The following is a 26,295-nucleotide window of genomic DNA, read 5'->3' as shown; positions in this document are numbered from 1 at the left end:
AATGCCCATAAATAGGGCTTTTGGCACACACCTGTCGATGGGCAGCCCTGGGACAGGCCACCATTGTATCAGCTGACAAGTGCCCGCTATTAGTCACAGTTCTCTTGAAAAGCAGTTGTTAAGAGTCATATTAACAGGTGCTTGAGTGCATAGCTGCTCTGTAAACAGGGCCGGGGTTTGGAATGGCTGCTACCCCCGCCTTTCAGGGACACTGTTAATCTCGCAGGCATTGCAAATTGTCATTGTGCTGCTGGGGAGAGGCAGCTGCTTCACAACTACTGGGGTACTGTATTATTGCATAGTTACACCTTCTACAGGCGGGTTATATACACTCGGGGTATGGGGGAGTGTTTGTCCTTCATTAAAAAAAAAAAAAAAAAATTAAAAATACTGGTTCTTAAAAAGTTACCGAGTGGTTATGGTGTTACTCAAAAAAAAAAAAAAAAAAAAAAAAAAAAAAAAAAAAAAAAAAAAAAAAAAAAATTAAAAAGAATCAACCCAAAACCCCCTCAAGCTACATGGTGGCAGTGTTGAATCCCAGCACAGGGCCGGGGGTGAATGAAGGTCCAGCCCTGCAAGGTGCAAGGGGGGCACCTGCCCAGGGGGTGGGGCAGGACCTGGGGCAGGACTGTGACCCCCCAGCCCAGCACCGAGCCCAGCCCTGCACCCCCAGGGGCCGGGACAGGACCTGGAGCAGGACTGTGACCCCCCAGTCTCCCAGCCCAGGCTGCACCCCCAGGGGCCAGGGCAGGACCTGGGGCAGGACTGTGACCCCCCAGTCTCCCACCCTGCACCCCCAGGGGCTGGGGCAGGACCTGGGGCAGGGCTGTGACCCCCAAGTCTCCCACCCTGCACCCCCAGGGGTGTGGCAGGACCTGGGACAGGGCTGTGACCCCCCAGGGGCTGGGACAGGACCTGGGACAGGACCGTGACCCCCCAGTCTCACCCCCAGCACCCCCAGACCAGGACGGGAGGATGGTCACAGCCCGTCCGAGCTCAGGAAATGTTTTTTCGGGCAATGACCTCAGGCACACGGTGGGGTCTCGGGGTGTCCTGCACAGCCCCAGGAGAAGGAGCTCCATCATCCTGCCGGGTCCCTTCCAGCCCGGCAAACTCTGCCCAGGCTCTTGCATTGATTGCACTGGAGGCACCGAGTGAGGAGCGTGAGGGTCCCGAGGAGCAGCGCCCAGCCCTGCCATGGCCACGGGGGGAACTGACCCCTAGAGAAACTAGTGATAACACTAGTGATAACACGGGGGGCTATTGGTGAGCGGAGAGTCCTCAGCGAGAGCCGGAGCAGCCCGTCTCCTCGTGCTTGTGCAGCAGCGACATGCGGGAGAAAGTCCGGGAGCAGCTTTTGCACTGGTACTTCTTCACATCCGAGTGGGTCTGCAGGTGGGCGCGCAGGTTGGAGCGGTCGGCAAAGGCGCGGTTGCAGTGCGTGCAGGAAAAGGGCTTTTCACCTGCGGGACAGAGGGAAACGCGGCCCATTAACCGGCGCATCAACACGCGGGGGTATCAGAGAAGGAGCCATTCATTAGCCCGAGTTTGAGCGGAGCAGGGTGAAAAGAAATGCTGGTTGTTATTGCTCGGGGGAGAACCGCCAGCTTTGGGAATGGCCTGCTCCCAGAAAAAAAAAAAAAAAAAAAAAAAAAAAAAAAAAAAAAAAAAAAAAAAAAACCAGAAGTAGGGAAAATGAAGGCTGGAAACATCTGCAGAGTCACACACAAACGGAGACACATCCCCGGGCAGGCCAGGGGCTCGCAGGAGGCAGGAAAGGCAGCGCTGTGTGGTAATTATATCATAGCAGGCAGCGGCTGCCAGGCGCCAGCCCGGCCCCAGTGCAGCTATTTCCTCCTCCGAGCCCCGAGCTCCCCCTTTGCTCATTGAAAAGCCCGGCCAGGCCGAATTCCTCCCCAGAAAAGGCTCTTTTGGAGGAAACAAAATGCGTATGCTCAATTTGGAAAGCACAATTAAGTCTACCCGGCTTCCTTCAGCCATCGTCTTTAGCGCGTTAAGAGGGTGTGAAATCAGTGCCAAGTCACAATTACACCGTCCCACGGCCCCACAAAGGATGCTGGGCCCGGGAGGAGCTCTGTGGGGGCAGCGGGGTGGGCTGGCAGCTGCGGGGCCGGCCTGAGCCAACAGGTGTCTGCAGCACCTGCCCGGGGCCGGGCGGGCTTGTCCCGGGGCTGGAGCCGGGCATATCACCGGGTTTATCCCGGGCCTGGAACCGGGCTTTGCAGGGCTTGTCCCGGGCCTGGAACCGGGGATATAATCGGGCCTGGAGCTGGGCACATTCCCGGGCTAATCCCCACCCTGGAGCCGGGCTCATCCCGGGCCTGGAACCGAGCATATCACCGCCCTGAGGCTGGGCTTTTGCAGGGCTCATCCTGGGCCTGGAGCCGGGCTTTACAAGGGCTCAGCCCGGGTTTATCACCGCCCTGGAGCCGGGCTTTGCAGGGCTCATCCCGGGCTTGGAGCTGGGCATATCACTGGCCTGGAGCCGGGCTTATCCCGGGCTCATCCCGAGTCTGGAGCCGGGTTTTGCAGGGCTCATTCCCGGGTTTATCCCCGCCCTGGAGCCGGGCTTTGCAGGGCTCATTCCCGGGTTTATCCCCGCCCTGGAGCCGGGCTTTGCAGGGCTCATCCCCGGGTTTATCCCCGCCCTGGAGCCGGGCTTTGCAGGGCTCATCCCTGGGTTTATCCCCGCCCTGGAGCCGGGCTTTGCAGGGCTCATCCCCGGGTTTATCCCCGCCCTGGAGCCGGGCTTTGCAGGGCTCATCCCCGGGTTTATCCCCGCCCTGGAGCCGGGCTTTGCAGGGCTCATCCCCTGCCCGGGGCACCGAGCAGAGGGTGGGCAGCAGGCTGAGCCCTCTCTGGGGCAGGGGGATGCTTTGGGCACACCAATGTGTACAAGGGGGGCCCAGCAGGCTCCCAGCCCCGCTTTAGGACATTTTGGTCAATCCTGAGCTGTTCCAGCAGGCTCTCAGCCCCCGTTAGGACATTTTGATGAATCCTGAGCTGTTCCCAGCAGGGTCCCAGCCCCCTTTAGGACACTTTGGTCAATCCTGAGCTGTTCCGGCCCTGCACTCACAGCACAGATTTACCGGCCGGGCCCTCACCCCACGCCCCGTCCCGAGAGGATATTTAAAGGACATTTTGGAGAGATGTGCCAAGGGGGTCTGGGAAACCCTTATCTCCCCAGATAACGCCCGGCCCGGCGATTCGCGGGGAAGAGAGAGGGAGGCGATAAGGGCAGGGAGGGAGGGAAGGGGACAGGAGGGGACAGGAGGGGACAGGAGGGGACAGGAGGGGACATTACCGGTGTGTGTCCGGATGTGGCCCTGCAGCAGCCAGGGCCGGGAAAAGGCCTTCCCGCACATCTTGCAGACGCAGGGCAGCGTGTGGCTCCGGATGTGCATCTTGAGAGCCCCCAGGCTCACGTACTCCTTCTCGCAGTACTTGCAGCTGAAGGATTTCCTGGCCTGGGCGTCGCAGTGCGATTGCTTGTGCTTGGAGAGGCCGGCGAAGGTGGAGAAGGCCCTGGCGCAGCGGGCACAGCGGAACCGCTCCCCGGCCGGGGGGGCCGAGGCGGGGCTGGGGGGCCCCGAGCTCTTGCTCTCGTCCTCCTCGCTGGACAGCGCCGTGAGCTCCAGCCCGGGGCCGGCTCCGGGGGCGGCCTCGCTGCCCGGCCCGCCGGGGAACAGGCTGGACAGCAGCCCCGCGTCCCACACCAGAGGGGGGTAGTAGGCTCCGGGCCCCAGCACCTCGGGCGGGGGGATCACGGCCAGGGGACACGGCTCGTACAGCAGCGGGGCGGCCACGGCTGCGGGGGGGAGGCGGTCAGAGGGGCGGGGACGGGGCTGGGGGTCTGAGCCACCCCCGGGTCAGGGGGATCCCCGAACCGGCCATCCCTGGGACCCCAAACCCGGCCCTTCCTTGGGACCCCAAACCGGCCAGCCCTGGGGTCAGGGGGATCCCCAAACCGGCCCGCCCTGGGACCCCAAACCCGGCCAGCCCCGGGGTCAGGGGGATCCCCAAACCCGGCCAGCCCTGGGACCCCCAAACCCGGCCGTCCTTGGGACCCCAAACCCGGCCAGCCCTGGGGTCAGGGGGATCCCCGAACCGGCCAGCCCTGGGACCCCCAAACCCGGCCGTCCTTGGGTCAAACCTGACCAGCCCTTGGGGACCCCAAACCCGGCCCTCCCTGGGACCCCAAACCCGGCCCGCCCTCCCTGGGGACCCCCGTGGTTAGAGGAAAGGGAGCCCAGCCCGCCCCACAGGGCACAGGGACCGATCTCACCCCGCAGGGACCCCCCGTCTCCGCCCGCCCAGCCGAGAGCGATGGGGTGAGGAGACCCCGCGGTCCCGCCCGTTCCCGGCACCGGGAGCGCCCCCCGCACCTATGGGTGCCCCAGGAGGGAGCCGGGGTGCCCCCCACACCCCCGGGGCGCCAGGGAGCGGCTCAGCATCCCGGGACACGGCAAAATCCAAACGGACCAACAAATCCGCCGCCCCGAGAAAAGCCGGTCAGTCCCGGGCGCTCCTGCGGGGAACCCCGGGGGGATCCCCCAGTGGAGCCCCCGCCCAGCCCGGCCCGGCCCGGCCCGTCCACGCACCGGCCTGGCTCTCCAGCTCGCTGTAGTTGGGTTTCTTGCTGGCCGAGAAGTGTTTCTTGACCAGGAAGGAGCGCGGCATGGTGAGCCCGGAGCCGCCGCTGCCGGGCCCGCGGGGCCGCCGCTGATAAACGAGCGGGGCCGGGGGAGAGGGGGGGAGAGGGGCCGCCCCCGGGGCTGCGGCCAATGGACGGGACGGGACGGGAGGGGAGGGGACGGGCAGGTGTTGGCCCCGCCGCTGGGGAGGGGCCGGGCCGGGCTGGGCTGGGCTGGACCGGGCTGTGGGATGGAGCCCCGGGGGTGGCCGGGCTGTGGGATGGGGCCCGGGGGTGGCCGGGCTGTGGGATGGAGCCCGGGGGTGGCCGGGCTGTGGGATGGAGCCCCGGGGGTGGCCGGGCTGTGGGATGGGGCCCGGGGGTGGCCGGGCTGTGGGATGGAGCCCGGGGGTGGCCGGGCTGTGGGATGGAGCCCCAGGCTGGGCCGGGCCGGGCTGTGGGATGGAGCCCGGGGGTCCCCGCCCGGTACCGGAGCCCGAACAGCCGGTGGTGCCGCTCCCGGCCCCTCTGGCGGGTGTTTCCCCGGGCCGGAGCCCCGCAGTGACCCCCAGCCGTGCCCAGGGCGGGCAGAGCGGCTCTGGGGGCTGCAGGAGGGCGCTGTGCCCGGCGGGATCCCCTGCTGCCTGTCCTTCCCCTGCCCAGGGCTGTGCACTGCGGGACAGGGCGGGACAGGCCCCTGTGGACACAGCCCTGAGGTAAAGCACATTTCAGGTTAATCATCCCCCGGGAAAAGCGGCTTTGGAGCCGCGGGATGGAGCCGGCACAGCCCTGGTGACTCCAGGGGTCGGGAGCACCTGCCCAGACACATTCCCTTCCTGCTGGGGAGGTTTTGAGCAGCTCAGCCATTCCCCAGCAAGGTCCCCTCTGTTCTCCCCCCTCCTGCCTCCCCCGGGCTCTTCCCCACAGCTCCCAGAGCCCGCTGGGCACAGGGGCACACGCTCCCCAGGGCCCTGTGCCCCAGGGAAGGAGCCCGGGCTGGGCTATCAGGGCCCGGGGCAGCGGTGAGAGGAGATTTCCACCCTCCAGGCGGGTAACTCAGCCCGGGCTCCAGCCCCGGCCCCGCGGGGGTTTCCCCGGGGGCAGCGCTCAGGGCACGGCTCCGACACCTGCTGCGGGACCCCCGGGCCGCCCCCCCGGGCCAGCAGCGGGACCCGCGGGCCGCCCCCCGGGCACCTGCGGGACCCCCGGGCCGCCCCCCGGCCAGCTGCGGGACCCCCGGGCCGCCCCCCGGGCCAGCTGCGGGACCCCCGGGCCGCCCCCCCGGCCAGCTGCGGGACCCCCGGGCCGCCCCCCGGGCCAGCTGCGGGACCCCCGGGCCGCCCCCCGGCCAGCTGCGGGAGGAGGAGCAGAGGAGGAGCGGGACCTGCTGGGAATGGGGCAGGGCTGGGGATGGGGATGGGGATGGGGATGGGGCTGGGGAAGAGAATGGGACTGGGCTGGGGCTGGGGATGGGATGGGGCTGGGGATGGGACTGGGGCTGGGACTGGGGATGGGGATGAGGATGGGGATGGGGCTGGGCTGGGCTGGGATTGGGGCTGGGACTGGGGCTGGGGCTGGGGCCGGGGCTGGGGCTGGGATTGGGACTGGGGCCGGGGCTGGGGCTGCCCTGGGCAGGGCCGTGTCCGGGCCCCCGGGACCCCCCGTCTCACGGCACATCCCGCCCCGCCGGCCTCACTCACCGCACTGACTGTTTGCCCACAGCCACGCGAAATGCAGAAGTGGGAGCAGAGCTTTTCCACTGGCAGCGGCGGCTGCAGGGCTGAGCTCAGCGCCAGCCCTTCCCTGGGGCAGGGACAGCCCTGTCCTGCATTTGCAAACCCTTTCCCTGCAGCCGTGAGCTCTGGGATGGATCTTCCACCCCTCTCTCTCTGCAGAATTGCCCCTGGCTTTCAGCAGGTGTTTATCTGTAAAACTCATCCCCGGATCAGCCCGAAGTTCGGGGGGAAGTGCCCCCGGAGCTCTGGGGGACACAAATCACCGAGTGTGTCCCGTTTGTCCCCCCGGGGCTGTGGCGGTGCCCCCCGCGCTCTGCACCTGCCGGGGATGTGGCCGCAGCGGGACAGTGACACCAGAACACTCTGCGGTGGGTTTATTTCAGCCGCCAGCCCTGAACTCCTGTGCTCTGTCTGCGCTGTAACAATCGGATCTGCTCCAACCACCGCGCGGGGAAAGGACTTGTGTGTGCGAGGGGAAAAACGAGATCGGGGGGAAAAGGCACCTGAGCCGCCCGGGGGCTGCACGGGCAGGGACAGGGCAGTGCCCGGGGCAGGGGGAGCAGCGCCCGGGGCAGGGGGAGCCCTGCGTGACCCGTGAGCACCAACAGGGGACAGGGGGCAGTGCCCGGGGCAGGGGGAGCAGCGCCCGGGGCAGAGGGAGCAGCTCCCAGGGCAGGGGGAGCCCCGAGTGACCCGTGAGCACCAACAGGGGACAGGGGCAGTGCCCGGGGCAGGGGGAGCCCTGCGTGACCCGTGATCCAGCACGAGCAGGGACAGGGAGCAGCTCCCAGGGCAGGGGGAGCCCTGAGTGACCCGGGGGCACCATCAGGGGACAGGGGGCAGTGCCGGGGCAGGGGGAGCCCCGAGTGACCCGGGGGCTGCACCTGCAGGGAATTTCTCAACTCCCACCATCACAGAGAGGGACACGGGCTGAGCCCGGGGGGTCAGAGCAGAGCTGGGACTGCCCCAAGGAGCCACAAACACACCTCAGCCACCTCCATCTGCTGAAAATTCATTTTACTCTCCCGGCTCCACGTCTCCGTGAAGCATCTCTAATATGAGAGCAGAGCTCCTCCGGCCAGGGGAGGCTGCCCTGGGAGAAAAGCAGCTCCTGCCAGGCTGGGGAAGCTCCCGGCAGCCCCGGCAGCCCCTGAGCCCGGCGGAGGGAGGAGGGAGCGGCTCTGGCCGAGATGCAAGACCTCCCTCTGCTGTCAGCGAGCACCGGGCTCATCCCGGGCTGCCCCAGGGAGCCTCACACACCGCACCGGCTCCCAAAAGCTCCACTGAATTATTATTATTATTATTATTATTATTATTATTATTATTATTTTAACCCTAGCATCTGTAAAGACAGAATAAATGTAAGAACTAGAAGACAGATCTTCTAGTTCAAGCAATAACACCTATTTTTCCACTAGGTTCTGAGTGTTTTCTGGAGTTTTGGGGAAGGAGGGAGGAAGGAAAAGCAAGTTTTCAGAGTGGTTTCAACAGTCCTCGTTGGTAGCACACAGAGGATAATGTTTTTGCCCATAAAAATGAGTTGGTTTTGAGGGGGTGCAGAGAATGCAGCTGTGACACAAAGCTGTGTGTCAGAAAAACAGACAAAACCCCACCCCCAAAACAGGCAAATGCTCCACTGTGGTTTTTTAGTATATTTAACCCAAAGAAAAGCTTTAGGACTGCAAGAACATCCCTCATCTGCTTTTCCAAGACTTGACACAGCCTTGGTTGGTTAACCCTTTCCGGGGTGGGCTCAGCAGGGAGTGTCCAGTGGAGCAGACCCACCCCAGAACAGGCAAATGCTCCACTGTGATTTTTAGTATATTTAACCCAAAGAAAAGCCTTAGGACTGCAGGCACATCACTCATTTGCTTTTCCAAGACTTGACACAGCCTTGGTTGGTTAACCTTTTCCAGGGTGGGCTCACCAGGGAGTGTCCAGTGGAGCAGACACATTTTTGAAGAAAATTTGCTCTTCTCCTTCCAGCCAGGTCACAGGAGGACCCAGAATCCAGCACTTTTGCTTTGGCAAGACCTCCTCACCCCCAGCCCAAGGAGACCACGGGGATTTAGCGCCGCAATTCCACATCAAGCAATGCCGGTGCATCAGGAAATTAATGCTGACAAGGATTTATCGGGCCTGTTACGGCCAGTGGTGAATTCATTTGAGAGACTCGCTCCTCTGCCAGCCCGGCTCCCCTCGGTGCTGATTGTCCTCCTCGGGCTGCTCCTGGTGCCAGACTCGGGGAATTTCACAGCTCGGGCCTGGCCCGATTGCATTATCCCCGCAAGGATCAGCTGCTGACGAGGCGAGAGCGGCTCGGGAGCCCAAACCGGCCTGTTCTGCACTAAAACTTCTTTTCCAGCACCCAAAGGAGAGGAGTGGAGGGTGAGCACAGCTCACAGGGCCCTTAAATCAATCAGGGAGTCTGAGCAGGGTGCAAACACTCTGGGAGCTCAAAGGAAACATGAGGAATAAATGACCAGAGCTGACACTAAGGTAGGATTTTATAAATTAAATGGCCTTTATTTGTAACTTGTCTTCTAAAAGTCAGAAACATGACAAAGTAATTGCTAGGAAGCTCCTAACTGCCCCTTAAAACGTTTTATAGAATCGCATGGAAGTGCACTTAGAACAGAAGCAGGAATCCGGATTCCTGGCAATGGGCATCACCAAAGTGGGCTGCAGCCAGATCCCAGAGACCCCCACCCCACAGCCCATCCCCACAGCCCATCCCCACAGCCCACCCCACAGCCCATCCCCACAGCCCATCCCCACAGCCCACCACCTCCTCTCTGCAGGACAAGCATCAGAACCTCCCCCAAACACACATCACCCCACAGAACCTGCTCTGTGTCCCAGCCCCACAGCTCTGGGCTCTCAGACCCCACACGGGAGCTCAGGGGGGAGATTTAACAAACCCCAAACCCTGAGGTGAGCTGAGAGCTGCCACAGCTCTGCCTGGGCACAGGGCTGAACCACAAGGCTTCTGCTGGAGTGTGTTTCATGATTTTGGGGGTAAGGCTGTGCTGCTGCCTGCAGAGCACGGTGGGAGGAGGTCACTGCTCAAATCAATGGATTAATACCCAATCCTGGGGCGCTGCAGGCCCACTGCTGCAGTCACAGACATCTCAACACTCGGTGATTTGCAGGTTCTGCTCAGGTGCCTCAGATCTCAGCAGCTCCACTGTGAACTTCATGAAAGCATCAAATCAAAATTAAGGAAATCTCCACGGCAAAAGTGTAGGCTTGAACACAGAGTACCCACTTACTAAAGGCTGGAACTGTCCTGCTTTCAGGGCTGGATTTTACTTTTCCCCAAAAGCTACACCTGTCTCTACACACACACTGCCAGATGGCAAACAATCCCAGTACAGCTTCAGCTACTTCAGGAACATTTAAATGAAGAACAGGAATTCAAAACACCTGATAAAAATCTGTGATGCAGAAAGGAAGTGCTATGCCAGTGCTATGAATTACTTGTTTTTCCACCAGCTTGCCTTGAGAGATGGAAAACCCAAGAACACACATGAAAATTTTACTTTAAATAGAAAGCCGAGGTATTGAAAAAAACCCTTCTGAATTCCCCTATCAGCATAAGGCTTAAAATCACTAGGAAACCAGTTTCAAACCCACCGATTTAATTATAAAGCCAGCAATTTTGATTAATATTTGCTAAGATAGTTAAATTATGCATTTTAACTAAGACCAACACTAAAGATCCTTTTCCAGGCTAGAAATCATAAGTAAGAACATGGAGGAAAATAATCATCATGCATAGAACTGAAGTGTTTTGAACTAGATTTCACACAGTGCAAAGACTTCCTAGGAAAGTTTGAACACTCTTACTGAAGATATGTTCTCCATACAGTTGGGAGGCTGCCTGTAAGGACTGAAACAGCAGGAAACATTATGGAATCACAGGAATCAGAGGTCACTTCGATGAGAGCTGGTCTGACAGTTACAGTTAGCACCTGAAGGCTCACTAAAGGGGAACAGAGCTACCAGTACACCTCACATACAATCACTTGAGATATGTACATGAGATTATTGGGAAGATATCCATTAACTAGTTCAGGCCATTCCATTTGGAATGTTTTTTTTTATTTTAGACAGTCAAATAAATACAGCTTTCAAGGAAACCAATAGGCATGGGTAAAGGAAAAAGCCTTGGCTCCCATGTGTTGACCTATAATGAAACTGAGTGTAAGCAAGTAGAAAAATGGGGCTGAATGTCAGAGACCATGATACCAAAAGAGACTGAATGGCACAGAAATATCAAACCAGGGTTGAAAACTGAGATAGGATTAAAGTCTTCTGTACTTCTGGATGCCTGAGTTAATCTCGGGATGTGCAGGGAGAAGTGCAAGGATGCTGGGCACTTCCCCCTGGTGGAAGCTTCTTGGGTTTGCAGGGAACCTTCTGGCTGGGTCATTTATCCCGCAGGGAGCGCATCAAAACCTGCGCCATCATGTCATCCTCATCGGCATCGTAATCCTGCAGGAGAGGGCACAGCAAGGCCTTCAGTGCAAGGGACACGAGCAGGAGCTGCATTTCCCTGGCCTGGGCACAGCAGGGATGTCCCAGCAGGGCCCAGGGAGCCCCCAGGGGCTGCAGCACCTACCACGAAGGTGTCGTAGGAGAAGCGGTGCCGTCGCTGCAGGTGCTCCATGAAGTTGGCACTCCTGTAGTTGGGGTCTCCCCAGGGCATTGAGGCACAAATTGGGCAAACCTGCAAGAGGGGACAAGAGCCAGTTAAACCCCAGTGGTGCAATGCTGGCAGCAGGAAGGGCAGGGGCAGCCTGGGGGAGTGGAGCTCAAGGTCTGTGCTGGCAAAGTGAGGGACAGTAACTTGCTGGGACATTGAGTGCAAAAGCCTCAGATAACCCTGAATAATTTTAATTCATGTCTTCCATCCCTGAAGTGGAATGGCTTACTCTTCTCCCAGGTTCTTAAAATTAGAACTCATTAAACCTCTTGCTTTGGAAGATTTCAGCCTTTACTTCTCAGTGCCAGGAAAGTTTCCTTGGTCCTCTCTGCAAAGTTCACTTCTCACCGAGAGAAAGAAGAAACTTTTTTTTTTTCCTAAATAATCTGGAATTCCAAAAAATTTGCCAGAAAAATTAAAGCTTTCGCTTCAGTTCTATGTTTTGCAATTCCTCTTACATGAGAGGAAGTATTGCAGATTACTAGAATGATACACTATTTTTAGCAAGCATTTCCCCCAACAGCTTACAGTATCTTCTTGCTGAAAACAAGGGGGAAAAAAAGGAAAAAAACTAAATGTCTGACTTAAAAAAATACATATTTTATTACTTTTCTGTGCCTAATTATCTTTGAATGTGTGGCATTTTTCAAGGATGAAAAGAGGATGTGGCCCAGCTGCAGTGGAGCAGAGAGCCACTGAAAGGTGACAGCAGAACCACACCAGGCTTAGAGGCAGGACCAGCACAGCCACACTCACTGAACACAATAATTACACCTCCTTCATTCAAAAAAGTCCCCAACTCATTGTTTCAAAGGGCTTTAAGACCTGGCTCCATTGCAGTTCTTGCACCAAGACTTTTTATTACCACTTGTTTTGCATCCATGCTGTGCAAAGCTTTGCAGTGTTCAACCAGCCCCTCCTGATCAAAGTTCTTCTCGCTGCAGTACGGGCAAGGGAAGGTGAAGCGATTTGGGAAGCTCCTGGTTGGGGCAGAAAAGGAGATTATTTACAAATCCACATTATTCAAAGCAATAATTTATGGATGCAGTTAAGGCAAACTAATTATAACAACCAGTTTGTAAACTCCAGACAGTGTTTTGGGGAACTCAGTGCTGTCCATATTTGGGCTGAGTTACAGCTCTCCTCAGGATGTTCTCAGTGCCATTTATCACCTTTTTCTCAAATGCCAGGGCACCACCCACTCACCACACACAAGAGCGCCCTGCCACCAATTCCCACTTCCCTCCACTGTGGTTGAGCACAATCAGGAGACAAAAGGTATTTTAAAAACCAGCTACACCTACAAAAAATGCCCTGATCTCAGAGATGTCCTGTGCAGGGACCAAGCAGAAGCAGCAGAGTTTACCTGGGCACAGCCAGCTGCAGGACCAAGACTCAGGTTTTAACCACCTAAAAAATGTGCCCTCAAACTGAGCTTAGCTTTCACTTCAAAATTCCTTTTCCTGTGCCAGAGAAGGCCGGGATTGCAGAGCAGAGGTGTTACCTGGTGTTGTGCAGGGGCTCCTTAGTGACAGCTTTGACTCCCTCCATGATGTAACTCTGGTACTTGGAGCAGGAGGCGGCGTGGCTGCGCATCTTGGACAGGAACATCTGGGGGAGGAGCAGCACAGCCCGGTGAGCTCACAGCTCCTGCACTCCTGACACTCTGCTCAGCAAGGGCAGCAGGCATGGAAACCCCAGCAGCAAGGAAATAAACCCCAGCAGCTCCCAGCACAAGTGTTAAAGCAGAAAATCCAAAATACTTCAGCTGGCTGAGCGGAAAACTTTTGAGATTACAGGGTAGTTAAGCCTATTAATTATATTATTATTATTATTATTATTATTATACATTATTATATAATATGTATTATAATAATATATCATTATGTAATAAAATAATATATAATATATAATATAATAACAGATAATAATATATAATGACATAATATAATATATAATGACATCGTACACGATATATAATAATGTACAATACTATATAATATAATATATACTAACATAGAATATATAATAATATATAATGACACAATATAATATATAATAAATAATATAATATATAATAAATAATATATAATGATATATAATTATATTGTATTAATATTATATTTTATATAATATTAAATATAATCTATAATATATAATATATAAAATATAAAACATATTATATGATACATATTATATGTTATATATAATTATATATAAAAATTATCTATAATTATATTATTATATATTATAATAAAGATTATTAGTTAGTTAACTCTGCTGTCTCTGGTACGTTACACTCCTGCTCACAGCAGCAACATTTCCCTGTAACTCTAAAATCAGAATATTTCACTTGAAATTCATTTCTGAAGAGGTAACAACAAAAAAAACTGTAAAGAATGTCAACACCGGGGTGCTGTCTATATCAAACCCTTCAGCACACATCAGAACAAACATTTTGACCAGATTTTGCAGAAAGCTGAGGAGGAAGCACTTTATTTCCCCCCTAGGCTGACACATCTCATATCCTCAATCCCCAAACACTTCCATACTTTTTTATTGCAGCCGTTGCAGGTGGTTTCTGTGGTCTCAATCTGCTTTTCCAGGTCCAGGGCTCTGCTGCCGGCAGAGAGGGTGCTGCGGCACACCCCGCACACCGGCTTCTTGGGCTTCAGACACTCCTGCAGGCACGGCGTGCAGAAACTGCCGGGGGAGAGGAGGAGGTGAGACAGCCCTGGGGGCACCAGAAATGCCCCCTGCCCGTGCCCCAAGGGGAACAGACAGCCCTGGGGGCACCAGCACTGCCCCGAGGGGGAACACAAAGCCCTGGGGACACCAGCAATGTCCCCTGTCCCTGCCCCAAGGGGGAACAGACAGCCCTGGGCACCAGCAATGCCCCAAGGGGGAAGAGACAGTCCTGGGGACACCAGCACTGCCCCCTGTCCCTGCCCCGAGGGGGAACAGACAGTCCTGGGGGCACCAGCACTGCCCCAAGGGGGAACAGACAGCCCTGGGGACATCAGCAATGCCCCCTGTCCCTGCCCCGAGGGGGAACAGACAGCCCTGGGGGCACCAGCAATGCCCCCTGCCCCAAGGGGGAACAGACAGCCCTGGGGACATCAGCAATGCCCCCTGTCCCTGCCCCGAGGGGGAACAGACAGCCCTGGGCGCACCAGCACTGCCCCCTGCCCCAAGGGGGAACAGACAGCCCTGGGGGCACCAGCAATGCCCCCTGCCCCTGCCCGGCCCTGCCCCGAGGGGGAACAGAGAATTGAGACTCCATAGAGAAGGGTAAGATGGGGCTGGTGGTGCCTGGGCATGAAGGGAGACAGTGGAGGATCCCAGGCTGTTGTGCCCAGGGGTGTTTTGATGTCAGACAGTGCTCTGTGCCCTCGGTTTGTGGATAGAATCGTGGAATGGTTTGGGTTGTGAGGGCTCTTAAAGCCCATCCAGTGCCACCCCAGCCACGGTAAAGACACCTTCCACCATCCCAGGGTGCTCCAGCCTGGCCTTGGGCTCTGCCAGGGATGCAGGGGCAGCCACAGTTTCTCCGGGCACCCTGTGCCAGCCCTGCCCACCCTGCCAGGGAGGAATTTCACCCCATCATCCGACCCTGGCCTGCCCTGTGATGGAGTGAAGCCATTCCCCGTCCTGTCCCTGCACGCCCGCACTCCTCAGGAGAGAAAGGAAGCGAAAGTGGAAGAGCAGAGCCTTCCTTTCCCCCCAACGCTTTTCTTTCGTTTTCTCCCTCTGCAGGACGCTGCAGACCACCCGTGCCCCGCTGCCGAGAGGCGTGCAGACCCCTGCCCTCATCCCCTGCCCTGAGCCCCCTGCCCTCATCCCTCATCCCCCTGCCCTCATCCCTCACCCCCCTGCCCTCATCCCCCTGCCCTCATCCCTCACCCCCCTGCCCTCATCCCCTGCCCTCATCCCTCATCCCCCTGCCCTCATCCCCCTGCCCTCATCCCTCATCCCCCTGCCCTCAGCCCTCACCCCCCTGCCCTCATCCCCTGCCCTCATCCCCTGAGCCGCGGTTCCTCCCGAGGCCCCGCAGCCCCCCAGCCCCGGCCCGGCGGCGGCGGGCGCTCACACGTGTCCGCAGGGGACGCGCACCGGGCAGTCGAACACCTCGAGGCAGACGGGGCAGGTGAGGCGGGACAGCGGGTCCTGCCGCCGCTCCGGGGCCCGGGACGGGCCGCCCGCCGCCATCTTCCGCCGCGCCGCCAGGGGGCGGCCCTGCGCACGCGCGGCCCCGCCCGGCCCCGCCCCTCGGGGGGCGTGGTCAGGGCTGTGGGCGGGGCCGCCATCCCCCGGTAGCAGCCGCCGGCGGGTGAGGCCCAGCTCGGTGAGCTCCGCTCCGCCGTCCCGGGCCTAACGGCAGTGGCCTAACGGCCGGTGGTGTCACCACAGCCCCGCAGCCGTTTCACGGCCGCTTTTTTCCCCCGGCAGACCCCTGAGCACGGTCGCCCCGCCCCTTTCGCCCCGCCCCATGACGTCACTTGGCGGAAATGCTCCCGCCCCGCCGTTCACTTCCGGGCCGCTGCTGCCGCCGCCGCGGCCCAGCCGAGCCGTGAGGGCGGGCGCGCTCCGTCCGCGGCACCGGCCGGGCCTGCGCGGCTCCGCCGGGCCCCCATCCCGGCCTGCGGGCGCTTCCCGTGCGGCGGCGGCGCGTCCCGGCGGCGGAGCGCAGCGGTGAGGGAAGGGACAGGCCGCGGAGCGGGTGGGCGGGCGGGGGCGGCGGGAGATCCCGGTGCCTGTGCTGCTGTGGAGACTCAGGCGGTGTCCCGGGGCTCCTCCACCCGGCTCCGCAACAAGTGTCCCGGGCACGGCCCGGCCCCGCCTGGTGCTGTGCCCGCGGGCCGCCCGCGCCCGGCGCCGCTCCCGGGGCCTTTTGCAGCCCCGTGTCCGTGTTTGGGGCGGTGGTGCCCGCCCGGCGTTTCTGGCCCCAGGGCGGCAGGAGAGGGCTGTGCTGAAGGAGAAGGGTGTACTTTGGGCAAAAGCTGTGTTTGCCCCGTTTCTCCTCCGCTGCTGTCAATGTTTTTGTACAAGCGAGTGTTCCAGCGTGGTCAGAGCAGTTGGTTCCCTCGAGCGAGGGTTTCACCCTGGAGATGGATAGAAACATTCTCTTGTCTCAACAGCAGATACTGGACTGTGATCAGGGCTTGTTGTTCTTGTATCTCTGGGAGATGTTGAGGTTTGGAGTCAGCGCTTTGCAGCAAAGCAGCCTCGTTCCTTCTGTGTGTTCTGTCATTCAGGGTGCTGCTAAAGCCTATATTTATCCGTGCCTGCTCGCATCGTGAGGCTCCCGGGAGCCTGTAACCATGGATGTGGCTGCGGGGTGGGCTGTGCCGGCACGGGGATGGGTGGTGTGTGCTGCCGGGGGCTCTGCCTGCCGGGGCTGGGCTCACAGGCTATGCTCCAGCTGGGGAAGTCCTGGCTGGGCTCACAGGCTGTGCTCTGGTTTGGGGTGCTGTGCCAGGGCAGCCCTGGCAGAGCTCACAGGTTCTGCTTTAGCACCAGGTGTTGTGCCAGGGCAGCCCTGGCTGGGCTCACAGGCTCTGCTCCAGCTCAGGGTGCTGGAGGAGCCCTGGTTGGGCTCACAGGCTCTGCTCTGGTTTGGGATGTTGTGCCAGGGCACCCCTGTCTGGGCTCACAGGCTCTGTTCCAGCCCCAGGTGCTGTGCCAGGGCAGCCCTGGCTCAGGTGCCCAACACAGGGCACAGCCAGGCCTGGCAGAGGCTCTGGGAGCTGCAGGGCCTGGATGAAGGGCTGTCCTGTCCTGTCCTGTCCTGTCCTGTCCTGCCCTGTCCTGCCCTGTCCTGTGGGGACTTGCTGACCCTGAGCTGTCTCACGGGTAACCCAGAGCTCTGTAGGGTGGGCAGGGCAGAGCTGGGGTGGTGAGGCAGCTCCTCCCAGCCCAGGATCAGGATCTCCCCGAGTCCTGGGGGTGTTGTGCTGACGTGCCAGACAAAGATCTCCCTCTGCAGTTGTCGTGTGCAGCTCCTCCTGCCAAGGAACAGGCTCTGCTGTCTTTGTCCACGGGCTCCATCCTGCACAGCTCGCTGAGGAACGTGGGGAGGGAAGGGAAGGGAAGGGGCTGCTCCTGGCCCTTCTGCTCAGATGTTAATTTAGCACTCCACATTTCCTGTGATTCACAGCCTGTCTCTTGACAGGAGCGCGAGTGCCTTGGAGCAGAAGCAGAACTGCTGCTTAACTTTCCCCACACGGGGCTGGCACTGAGCACAGCCTTTCCTCAAGGAATGTTGGCTGCCAGCCTGGGGAGTTGGTTGGTTGGTTGTTTCCCTGGCTTCTTGGTTGTTGGTGTTTTGTCTTTTGGCTCCTTCCATTCAGTTGAACCTGCCCTGAACAGTGATTTTCCTTTAACAGGAGTGTTTCTGGTAGCTGCAGTTAATATTGGGTGAAAAGGCTTTTCTGAAGTGCTCTTTGAGACTGAAACAGTGCACTGATTTCTCCCATCTCCTCTCCCCTCAGGTCAAGAGCTGGTTTGTCTTTCTGTGTAATAAACAAAGCCTGTGCTCTGCTTTTTCACCACAGGTTGCTCAGGCGTTGCAGATGGAGTCAGTTGGGCTGTTAATTACCTTGGTTCTGGTAAAGCAGCACTGGGGACATTCTTTTGTCACCAGCTCTTTGATGAGCTCAGTGCCCTGAAGATGCAGATCAGCATATCCATAAAAACACTGTCCCTGCAAACAAAAACACACGCGACAGAAACACAGAAATGGTTTTAATCTCTTCCCATAAAGCAGATGAAGGTGGAAGGTGCAGCTTTTTTGCTGAAAAGATCTCGGTGGTGTTGGCAGCTTTCAGCTGGAGTTTGGGCTGGTTTGCAGCAGTCAGGAGTGGGTCCTCTGGAGGTGGCTGCAGGAGGAATGTCAGTGGCTGTCAAAAGCCTTGAAAATGTCAGAAACCAAAAGGCAAAGTCAATAAACCTGCTCGGCCCAGGGACAGTCCTGTGCCGGGAGAGGTGAGGGGAAAGCAGATGCTTTCCCAGAATGGGCAGGGACCAGGAATATGGGCAGGGACCAGGAAAAGGAGTGGGGAGTGACGTTGGAAAGCAGGACAGTGGCATTTCTGTGTCTGCTGTGCCTTTCCAGAGCCCTGGAGAGGCTGTGAGGGACCTGCAGCTCTGTGAGGTGCTGGGGACACCTGGGCCGTGCACACCTGGAGTGACTCGTGTTTCTTTTTAGTTTTTATTCCAGGACAGCTGAAGATTCCTAACGCCAGCCCCACAACCCACTGCCAAATAACCATGAGAGAGAGGAGGTAGCTGCCCCCGGCGGGAGGGAAAATCCGATTTCAATGGATACAAAATACAAAGACGATTTATTTCGGAAGTATGTACAGTTCCACGAGTGCAAGCTGAACGCCTCTGACAACAAGCAGCGTCCCATTAACGATGAGTACCTGCGAGTGGCAGCAGCAGCCTTACTCTGCCTTCCCAAAATCGATCCCTTTTATAGATTCCGGCTGATAAAGTTTTACGAGATGGCTGAGAACTCGCTGAGATCTGTGAAATCCTCCAGTTTACATTGTCTCCATAATGCATTCAACATGCTCGAGACAGTTGGGATTAATCTCTTCCTGTACCCCTGGAAAAAGGAGTTTAAAAACATTAAGGTAAGACTTTTTTTTTTATGTAGCCATGGTGAGAACGTGATTTATTTTTCTTTCTGTGAAAACATTTCATGCATTTCCTTTAAAGGCTTTTTTTTTTCCCATTTATAGCATGATAAATATATATATATTTATCTATAATATATATATATTTCTCTCTCTATATATATATAATATATATATATTTCTCTCTATATATATATATAGAAATATATATATATATATTTCTCTATATGCAGTTGGTAAACAGAAGTCTGCTGGTGAGAGTATCCCCAGAGCAGAAGTACAAGCACTATCTGCAATTAGAATGTGTATAAAGTATGAGAAGAGCTTATTTAAGGTGGCTGTTCAGCCTCCCCTGCTGCAGTTTGATTTCTGCTTGGAGAGGCTTTCACTCTGGTGAGCGGAGAAGCTGGAATTAAGGTGACTCAGGGTTTGATTTGTCCTGCCACAGCTGTTCCAGGACACGAGTATTAAACCAGAGTGTGTGTTCAAGTGGAGGCTTTGCTGAGCTTCCCACAAGTTGTGTGATAATGGTAAAGGAACTTCTGCAAAAGAATCGTTTCCAGAACGTCTTTGGTCTGCTTGTCAGTGCTCAGTTCCTGGTTTTGATGTTAAGGTGCTTTCAAATGTATCCACCTAAGGCAGGTTTTCAGAGAGAAAAGTGGGAGTTCTGCTGGATTTGGGTGCTGAAGTCCCACTGGGAGCTCTGTGCTGTTGAGTTTTGTGTTTTATCTTTTGCCTGTGATGGGCAGACTGAACTGGGCTAAGCATGTCCCTCAGCTGTGCCAGATGCTGAGGGTGTTTCAGCTTGCTGGAACTCATGTCTCTGCTTTTGGGGCTCTCTTAGCCCCAAAATTAATTTAATTAATATTAAATTAAATAGAACGGACATTTGAAACTGTGTAAGAAAAACTGTGCACCTCAAGTGTATTTAAAGCTGAATTGAAGAGGAGTTTGGCACCCCTGCAATAATTCTGAGTTCCTGTTAGCTCCAGCTTGTCCCTGGCTGGGGAAGTTCCCAAAATTCCTGGCCTTGTTGCCTTTCATGGTAGACTACCTGTAAATCCAGGCGTGTCCAGTATGCATTAAAGTTAATGTTAGTGCAGAGCAGCAGAGTGATTTAAATCACCAGGGAGGACATTATGCTAATCAGGATTTTAAATTGAATGAAAAACTCTCCTACTTTGAATTTCCCTCATGTGGAATTTCCATCTGCTGAGCAGGAGGGATGCAGAAACGGAGCTTATCTTGCCAAGGCAGTTGCATGTGTTCAGAGCCATTATTATTGCATTTAATTACACGTTCTCTGTCGCTGAATTACCCGAGCATCTCGTCCACCACCGGATTTCTAACCTAGTTTTCCTTTCATTCCCCTACACCCCCCTCTTAGACCTACACTGGACCCTTTGTTTATTATGTGAAGTCTGCTCTGACAGAAGACGACGTCAGGCAAATCCTGAACTACATGGGCTACGTCCAAGAGCTGGGAACGACCTTCAGGCTCAAAGAGCAGGTCGACTCCATCCAAGTGAAGATGATCTCCTTCGAGCTCTTCCTGGCCAAAGTGGAGTGCGAGCAGCTGCTGGAGATCCACCTGCAGGTGAAGGACAAGGGCTACTCGGAGCTGGAGGTGCTGCAGGAGCGCAGGAGCAGCGGGGAGGACGTGCGGGGCTGCTCGGAGGCGCTGCGGCGACGCCTGGAGTGCAAGGAGAGCCTCAACGCCTCCATGGCGCGCATGGTGCTGCAGAAATCCGCCAGCGAGCGCGGCGCCAAGGACTACTTCAAGCCAAAGGTCAGCAAGCCTTCCAAGTCCGTGGACGCCTACGACAGCTACTGGGAGGCCAAGAAGCCGCCCCTGATGAGCTCGCTGAGCCTCAGGAAGGAGCCCATCCTGGTGGATGCGGAGGATGATATCAAAGATGAAATCATCCGCCCGTCGCCCTCGCTGCTGGCCATGTCCGGCTCCCCGCACGGCTGTTCAGATGAGTACCTGCCCTCTTCCTCTCATCACAATGGCATGCTAAGAACAAATGTCCCTTACAGCTCCTATTTTTCTGCTCAAGAGGACTTGGATTTGTACACGGAGCCCGACTCTAGAAGCGTGTTGAATTTTAAGAGGCAGGACGCCATTAGCAAGCCCGACGTGTGGCTGTTAAAGAGCGACGCCAACCCCGTTTACCACAAACGCTCCCACCTCGCCAAAGAGACAGCTCCCTCCAAGTGCCAGAACTGTGGCATTCCCTGCGGCTCCTCCGTCTGCCAGAAGTGTGACAGCCTCTTTGGCTCCAGGCAGGAATACCCACCCGTGAAGCAGAGCTCCTACTCCATCAAAGCTCTCCCAAACGACGCCTTGTCCCCCGCGCCGGCCCTGAGGGAGAAATCCCAGTACACATCCCAGACTCAAAGCCAAGAAAGAGCTGCCCAGTTCAGCTCCAAGCCCAAATCCTCGGGCACCTCTCGCTGCGGGTTCTGCAACCGCTCAGGGGCGGCCAACACGTGCACGTTCTGCTCCAAGGTCTCGTGTGACACCTGCCTCAGCGCCTACTACTACGACCCGTGCTGCAGGAAGAGCGACCTGCACAGGTTCCTGCCCAACAACCAGTTAAACTATAAATCGTCCCAGCTGTCCCACGTGGTTTACAGATAGGCTGGATCCGGCTCTGTCTGTCGGGGAAAAGGGGAGGGAAAAGTGGGGAAGAGGAAAGGGCTATCCTAACTAAAGTTCTGACTTCACGCTGACCTCTTGCCAAAATCTTGTGTGCAGGTGTTTGGAGCCCTGGTTTGGTGATCAGGTGCCAGTTCTTGATTTTTTTTTTCTTTTTTTTTTTTTTTTTTGTGGCTTCACAAGATGCTGCAGATCCATTAGATTTCATGCTGCTATATGATTTAGGTGACTCCTAAATGAGCGTTGCTTTTCAACTGAAATGGGGGAGAAGAGCACATTTTTTCCTTAAAACTTGGCAGCTGTTGTATTTTTAAGAAGCGACATCATACCTTCCTATTATATCATATCTTGCCCAAATAAAACCAGGCAGTGTTTGAGAATAAAAGTCAGAGAATTAAGATTCTCATTTTCTACGAGCAATGAAACCACTGCCAGGTTTTTTTTGATAAAGTATGACTTCAAAACGTGCAGGAAATACGTGAATGGCTCGTTTTGCCAACAAGGACTATTTTTTGATGTGCGTCTGCATTTTTTTGATCTCCAAAACACAAACCTCTCTTCCTTTTTGTCTTTGTTTCCTCCTTCTCTCTCCCCTGGTTGTTTAATCTCGAGCTTATATAACCTGGATCTGGATAACATGTGCTTTATTTTCCAGTGTTGCCAATATCATCCTCCCGGGTTTCACTGTTATGGTATTTTAAAGAGGTGATCCTGTGTCTGTGTCACTCAGATGATGCCTGGAGTGTTGTCCTCTCAGATGAGTTGTCCATTTTCTTTCTGTTGCACATGGTTTAAAAGTACTGTTCTTTGTACTGTAAATAGGTGATTTGGAAACGGTTTATTTTTAATAAATATTTAATATGTTGAGTTCTTAAAAGTGGTAGAATCATTGTAACTATGAAGTCTCTCTGGGTTATTTGTTCAGGTGACTCTTTTTTGTTTTTCCTTGTACTGTATTTCATAGCTTATTATTATAGCCACTGTGGCAGGATGATGTTCTTGGCTCTGATCAATTCTTGGGTTTTAGTCTGACTTTTTTTTTTTCCCTCTGATAAGGCTGCCACTCGTCTGAGTGGAGCCTTGTCTAAGAATTGCAGGATTTTGCTCTCAGTGCACGCTTTTTCTTTGTGGTTATGGCAATTGTAAAGTATCAGTGTTCTGCTTGCTTCCAAATCCACTGCCAGTCTGTCTGTAGTTTAGTCCAGTGAGTAAAAGCACTGGCCTGGTTCAAAATCAGAGCTCATTTGTGACTCCTGTTCAAGTGAACCCATCAGTCCTGGATGTGAATCAGATAATAATAACCTTTGTCTCTTGCTGTAGCACTTGGGCACCCTGGCTGAGATCAGGATTCTCTCGTGTTGGGCTCTGTACAGTTTGACCCCCTCAAACACCACCTGGTTATGAATAGATTTCAGGTTTTTATTAAAAGAAAACCCCTGAGAATCCCAACTCCCTTATTCCAACCATAGCTAGTTAGCACAAAGTATCAGGCAAACCTAATCCGATGTGCAGAATTAAATGTGTTTGAAAATCCTGTAAAGAACTCTAGCTGAGATGTGAACTCTGTAGTCCACTTTGCACTGAAACGATTCACTTTGGGGTTTTTAATCACTGTTAGAGTCTAGGCTGTCTCAACCTCAGTGTCCATCACTCCCTGTGTGACAGGAACATGCATGAACGATCCTTTGTCTTAACATTTTTTTGGGGTAGGTAGAGGGGAAAATCACATAGGCTAGTGTTGTAAAATAGCTAAAACAATTTTAGCCATAACTGGGTGTCAGAAGCATTATGGAAATCAGATGAAACCTGGGTCTTACAGAGGGCTGAGAACAATAAGTTACTGTCCAGTTTGCACTAAGAAACAAAGTGAACAGCGTTCGTTTAACAATCAGGGAAATTCTGAACCAAGGGACTGCAGCTGAGCGTCGTGTCAAGGGCAGGTCCTGCCTTGCTGACCCTGAAGGTTGGGGTGAATATTGCTGAAGTGAACGATTTTAAAGGTTTTCAATCTTGTATGTTTTTTTATAAATATATATATATATATATAAATATGACACAAATGTAGATACGTTATGTATATAGTGAAGAATTTAAAAACGATTTTACTATTAAAACGCAGTTCCGAGGGTGGTTTTCATTTCGGTGGTTATTTGGGTTTTGTTCACCCTCTGCAGTGTCATGCCTGTTTTGGCTGCTCTACAGTGTATCTCCTATTTCACCAGTTCCATTTCCACCTGGCTCCTCACACTACAGTGAACAACTAAAACTGTGATGCCACGTAATTTTTACGGTGACCAGAGCAAGGGGGCTGTACCTGCTCTGAAAAAAAAAAAAAAAAAAAAAAAAGAGAAGTCCTCTGTATATATGTCATGGAATCCTGTAGTACAAAGCTGTGTTGAATTGAAGTGATACCATGCTCTCTATTTTTGTGTATCTTACTGTATGAGGTTGCTGTGATTGATACAGTAAAATATATGCGGATTTAAAATGCAGGTGGTTTGCATCTGATTTGTTTTAAATTAGTTTATGTTTTGAAGGAATTTAAAAAAAAAAAATAAAGAGGCCTTTAAGAAAAGGCTTAACTCTTTTCTTAAAGTGGCGTGTGCATGTGGCTGTCTGTTCTCACCTGTTCTCACCTGCATGTCCTGGGCTGGGTCTGTCTGTGGTGGGGCTGGGCGTGCTGCCTGCACAGTGCAGAGCTGCTCAGAGAGATCCCTTTCCTTTCTTTGCCCTTTTCCTTTTCTCCCTTTTCCTTTTTTCCCTTTTCCTTTTTTCCCTTTTCCTTTTTTCCCTTTTCCTTTTTTCCCTTTTCCTTTTTTCCCTTTTCCTTTTTTCCCTTTTCCTTTTCTCCCTTTTCCTTTTCACCCTTTTCCTTTTCGCCCTTTTCCTTTTCGCCCTTTTCCTTTTCGCCCTTTTCCTTTTCGCCCTTTTCCTTTTCGCCCTTTTCCTTTTCGCCCTTTTCCTTTTCTCCCTTTTCCTTTTCTCCCTTTTCCTTTTCGCCTTTTTCCTTTTCGCCCTTTTCCTTTTTTCCCCTTTCCTTTTTTCCCCTTTCCTTTTTTCCCCTTTCCTTTTTTCCCCTTTCCCTCTTTGCCCTTTCCCTCTTTGCCCTTTCCCTCGTTGCCCTTTTCCCCCTGCCTCCCCATCCCCAGCAGCATGACTCAGTGCTCCTGGAGCACCAGCCGGGCTCTCAGCATCCTGCAGCAGGCTCAGCCGGGCTCTCAGCACCCTGCAGCAGGCTCAGCCGGGCTCTCAGCCTCCTGCAGCAGGCTCAGCCGGGCTCTCAGCATCCTGCAGCAGGCTCAGCCGGGCTCTCAGCATCCTGCAGCAGGCTCAGCCGTGCTCTCAGCATCCTGCAGCAGGCTCAGCCGGGCTCTCAGCACCCTGCAGCAGGCTCAGCCGGGCTCTCAGCCTCCTGCAGCAGGCTCAGCCGGGCTCTCAGCATCCTGCAGCAGGCTCAGCCGGGCTCTCAGCATCCTGCAGCAGGCTCAGCCGGGCTCTCAGCCTCCTGCAGCAGGCTCAGCCGGGCTCTCAGCATCCTGCAGCAGGCTCGGCCGGGCTCTCAGCATCCTGCAGCAGGCTCAGCCGGGCTGCAGCAGCTCCTGGGACCATGTGGAGCTCCCTCTGTGGATCCCACCCCTGGCACTTCCCAAACGGAGCTTCCCGAGCGCAGTTGCATCTCCCAGGAGATGTGTGATACTGCCGAGGTACATTTTGGCACTTGAATTAGGCCCTTCTGGCTCCTCTCGCATCCTGCTAGCTCTGGAGCAGGATAACTCCTCAAGTTCCAAACCACATCGCTCTTTTTGTTTGTTCCTTTGTGTTGAAAAGCACGTCAAGTGAATGCTGAAGTGCCTTTTCCCTAAGTGTTTTATGATCTGTTGTGGTTACTGGAAGTACCAGAGAGGGTTATAAAAATAAAAATCAGGCTCCAGGTAACTCTGATTTTCTTGCAGGAAATCTTTCCTCACTCACCGTGATGCTCCTGGAGCTGACGTGTTTCTGGTGCACATAAACCGAGGCTGTGAGCTGTCCTGCTCTCTGACATCTCTGATTACAGACCTCTTAAGCTTGTTTGCTGCATCTTTGGCTTTCAACAGAAGCTTAAAGGTTCCATACACGGTTAAGCCGTTTAGAGGTGGTGATTTGAGCTGACAGCTCCTTAAAGTTGTTTTCTGGGAGATGACTCTGGGTTACGAGCGTTTAGTGCACGTTGCCAACTGTGCTGTAGAGTGTTTGTAGGGGGAGAGATTCACCTTTCCTGTGTTTGTTTAGGGACTAAATTTATTTAGGGATTAATCTGAGTGTGGTGATAATTGATACACTGCCAGGGAGGCTGGGAGAAAGGCGGGAGGTGATTCTTGGTGTACCTGGTTTGGCTCTGAAATCAGAGTGAATTTGGCCTTTTAGCACAATCATTACTGTGATATCTCAGCAGCAACTGAGCTGGGCTACAAACATCCCTATTTGTTATCTGTGAAGGGTGTTCTGTGATTCCTTCTGCACATCACGGAACATGGTTGTGTTTGTCCAAGATTGCAAGGACTTTTCTTTTTTTATAATTGATCACATTCCCCTGGAAAAGCTTTCCTGTGGCTCTGACCCTGGGCTGGCTGTGTGGGGCTGTGAGAGGGATTTCCAGGCACAGCAGGACAATCCCCACCTCTCCTGACTGCTGCTGTTTTCACTGTCACACAGCTCTGGGAGCTCGGGCACTGCAGGGAGTTGTTGCTTTCTCAGAACCAGCTGCTTTGCTGCCCTTTCCTGTGGAGAGGAAAGGATCTGCTGCCCTGAGGAGTTTCTGGAGGAGGGCAGGGGCTGCTGCCGTTTGTGGGGCACATTGCCCAGGCTCTTAGAGATGCAGATCCTGCCCTCCGGAGAGCCGGGTTTGTGTTTCC

At 54.8% G+C, this 26,295-nt stretch overlaps 3 protein-coding genes across 5 annotated transcripts; 1 reads left to right on the top strand and 2 right to left on the bottom strand.

The window, feature by feature from the left end:
• Window positions 1–434: 434 nt before the first annotated feature.
• Window positions 435–4,723, bottom strand: SNAI1 (snail family transcriptional repressor 1). The gene is made up of 4 exons (XM_083873546.1): window positions 4,623–4,723; window positions 3,326–3,829; window positions 876–1,463; window positions 435–754 (listed from the first exon to the last, which is right to left on the bottom strand). Exons 1-3 carry the CDS (start codon window positions 4,699–4,701, stop codon window positions 1,282–1,284), a joined length of 765 nt encoding a protein of 254 aa, XP_083729672.1. The 5' UTR covers window positions 4,702–4,723; the 3' UTR covers window positions 435–754; window positions 876–1,281.
• A 4,414-nt stretch (window positions 4,724–9,137) lies between these two features.
• Window positions 9,138–15,323, bottom strand: RNF114 (ring finger protein 114). Its single transcript, XM_083873048.1, has 6 exons — window positions 15,189–15,323; window positions 13,651–13,801; window positions 12,603–12,709; window positions 11,964–12,078; window positions 11,015–11,122; window positions 9,138–10,887 (listed from the first exon to the last, which is right to left on the bottom strand). The coding sequence occupies exons 1-6, from the start codon at window positions 15,305–15,307 to the stop codon at window positions 10,822–10,824; spliced, it is 666 nt and encodes a 221-aa protein (XP_083729174.1). The 5' UTR covers window positions 15,308–15,323; the 3' UTR covers window positions 9,138–10,821.
• SPATA2 (spermatogenesis associated 2) lies at window positions 13,744–24,578 on the top strand. 3 transcript variants are annotated; one of them, XM_083873047.1, is made up of 3 exons: window positions 13,744–13,821; window positions 18,306–18,735; window positions 20,126–24,578. In XM_083873047.1, exons 2-3 carry the CDS (start codon window positions 18,418–18,420, stop codon window positions 21,380–21,382), a joined length of 1,575 nt encoding a protein of 524 aa, XP_083729173.1. In that variant the 5' UTR covers window positions 13,744–13,821; window positions 18,306–18,417; the 3' UTR covers window positions 21,383–24,578. The 3 variants fall into 3 exon arrangements, with proteins under 3 accessions (XP_083729173.1, XP_083729171.1, XP_083729172.1); XM_083873045.1 differs by lacking the exon at window positions 13,744–13,821 and adding an exon at window positions 15,643–15,790; XM_083873046.1 differs by lacking the exon at window positions 13,744–13,821 and having other exon boundaries at window positions 18,008–18,735.
• Window positions 24,579–26,295: the final 1,717 nt, after the last annotated feature.

The sequence above is a fragment of the Zosterops lateralis genome (assembly GCF_965231275.1).
Source record: "Zosterops lateralis genome assembly, chromosome: 16".
Taxonomy (NCBI): Eukaryota; Metazoa; Chordata; class Aves; order Passeriformes; family Zosteropidae; genus Zosterops; species Zosterops lateralis.
The sequence above is the reverse complement of the archived record's forward strand: the minus strand, read 5'-3'. Positions and strand labels throughout refer to the sequence as shown.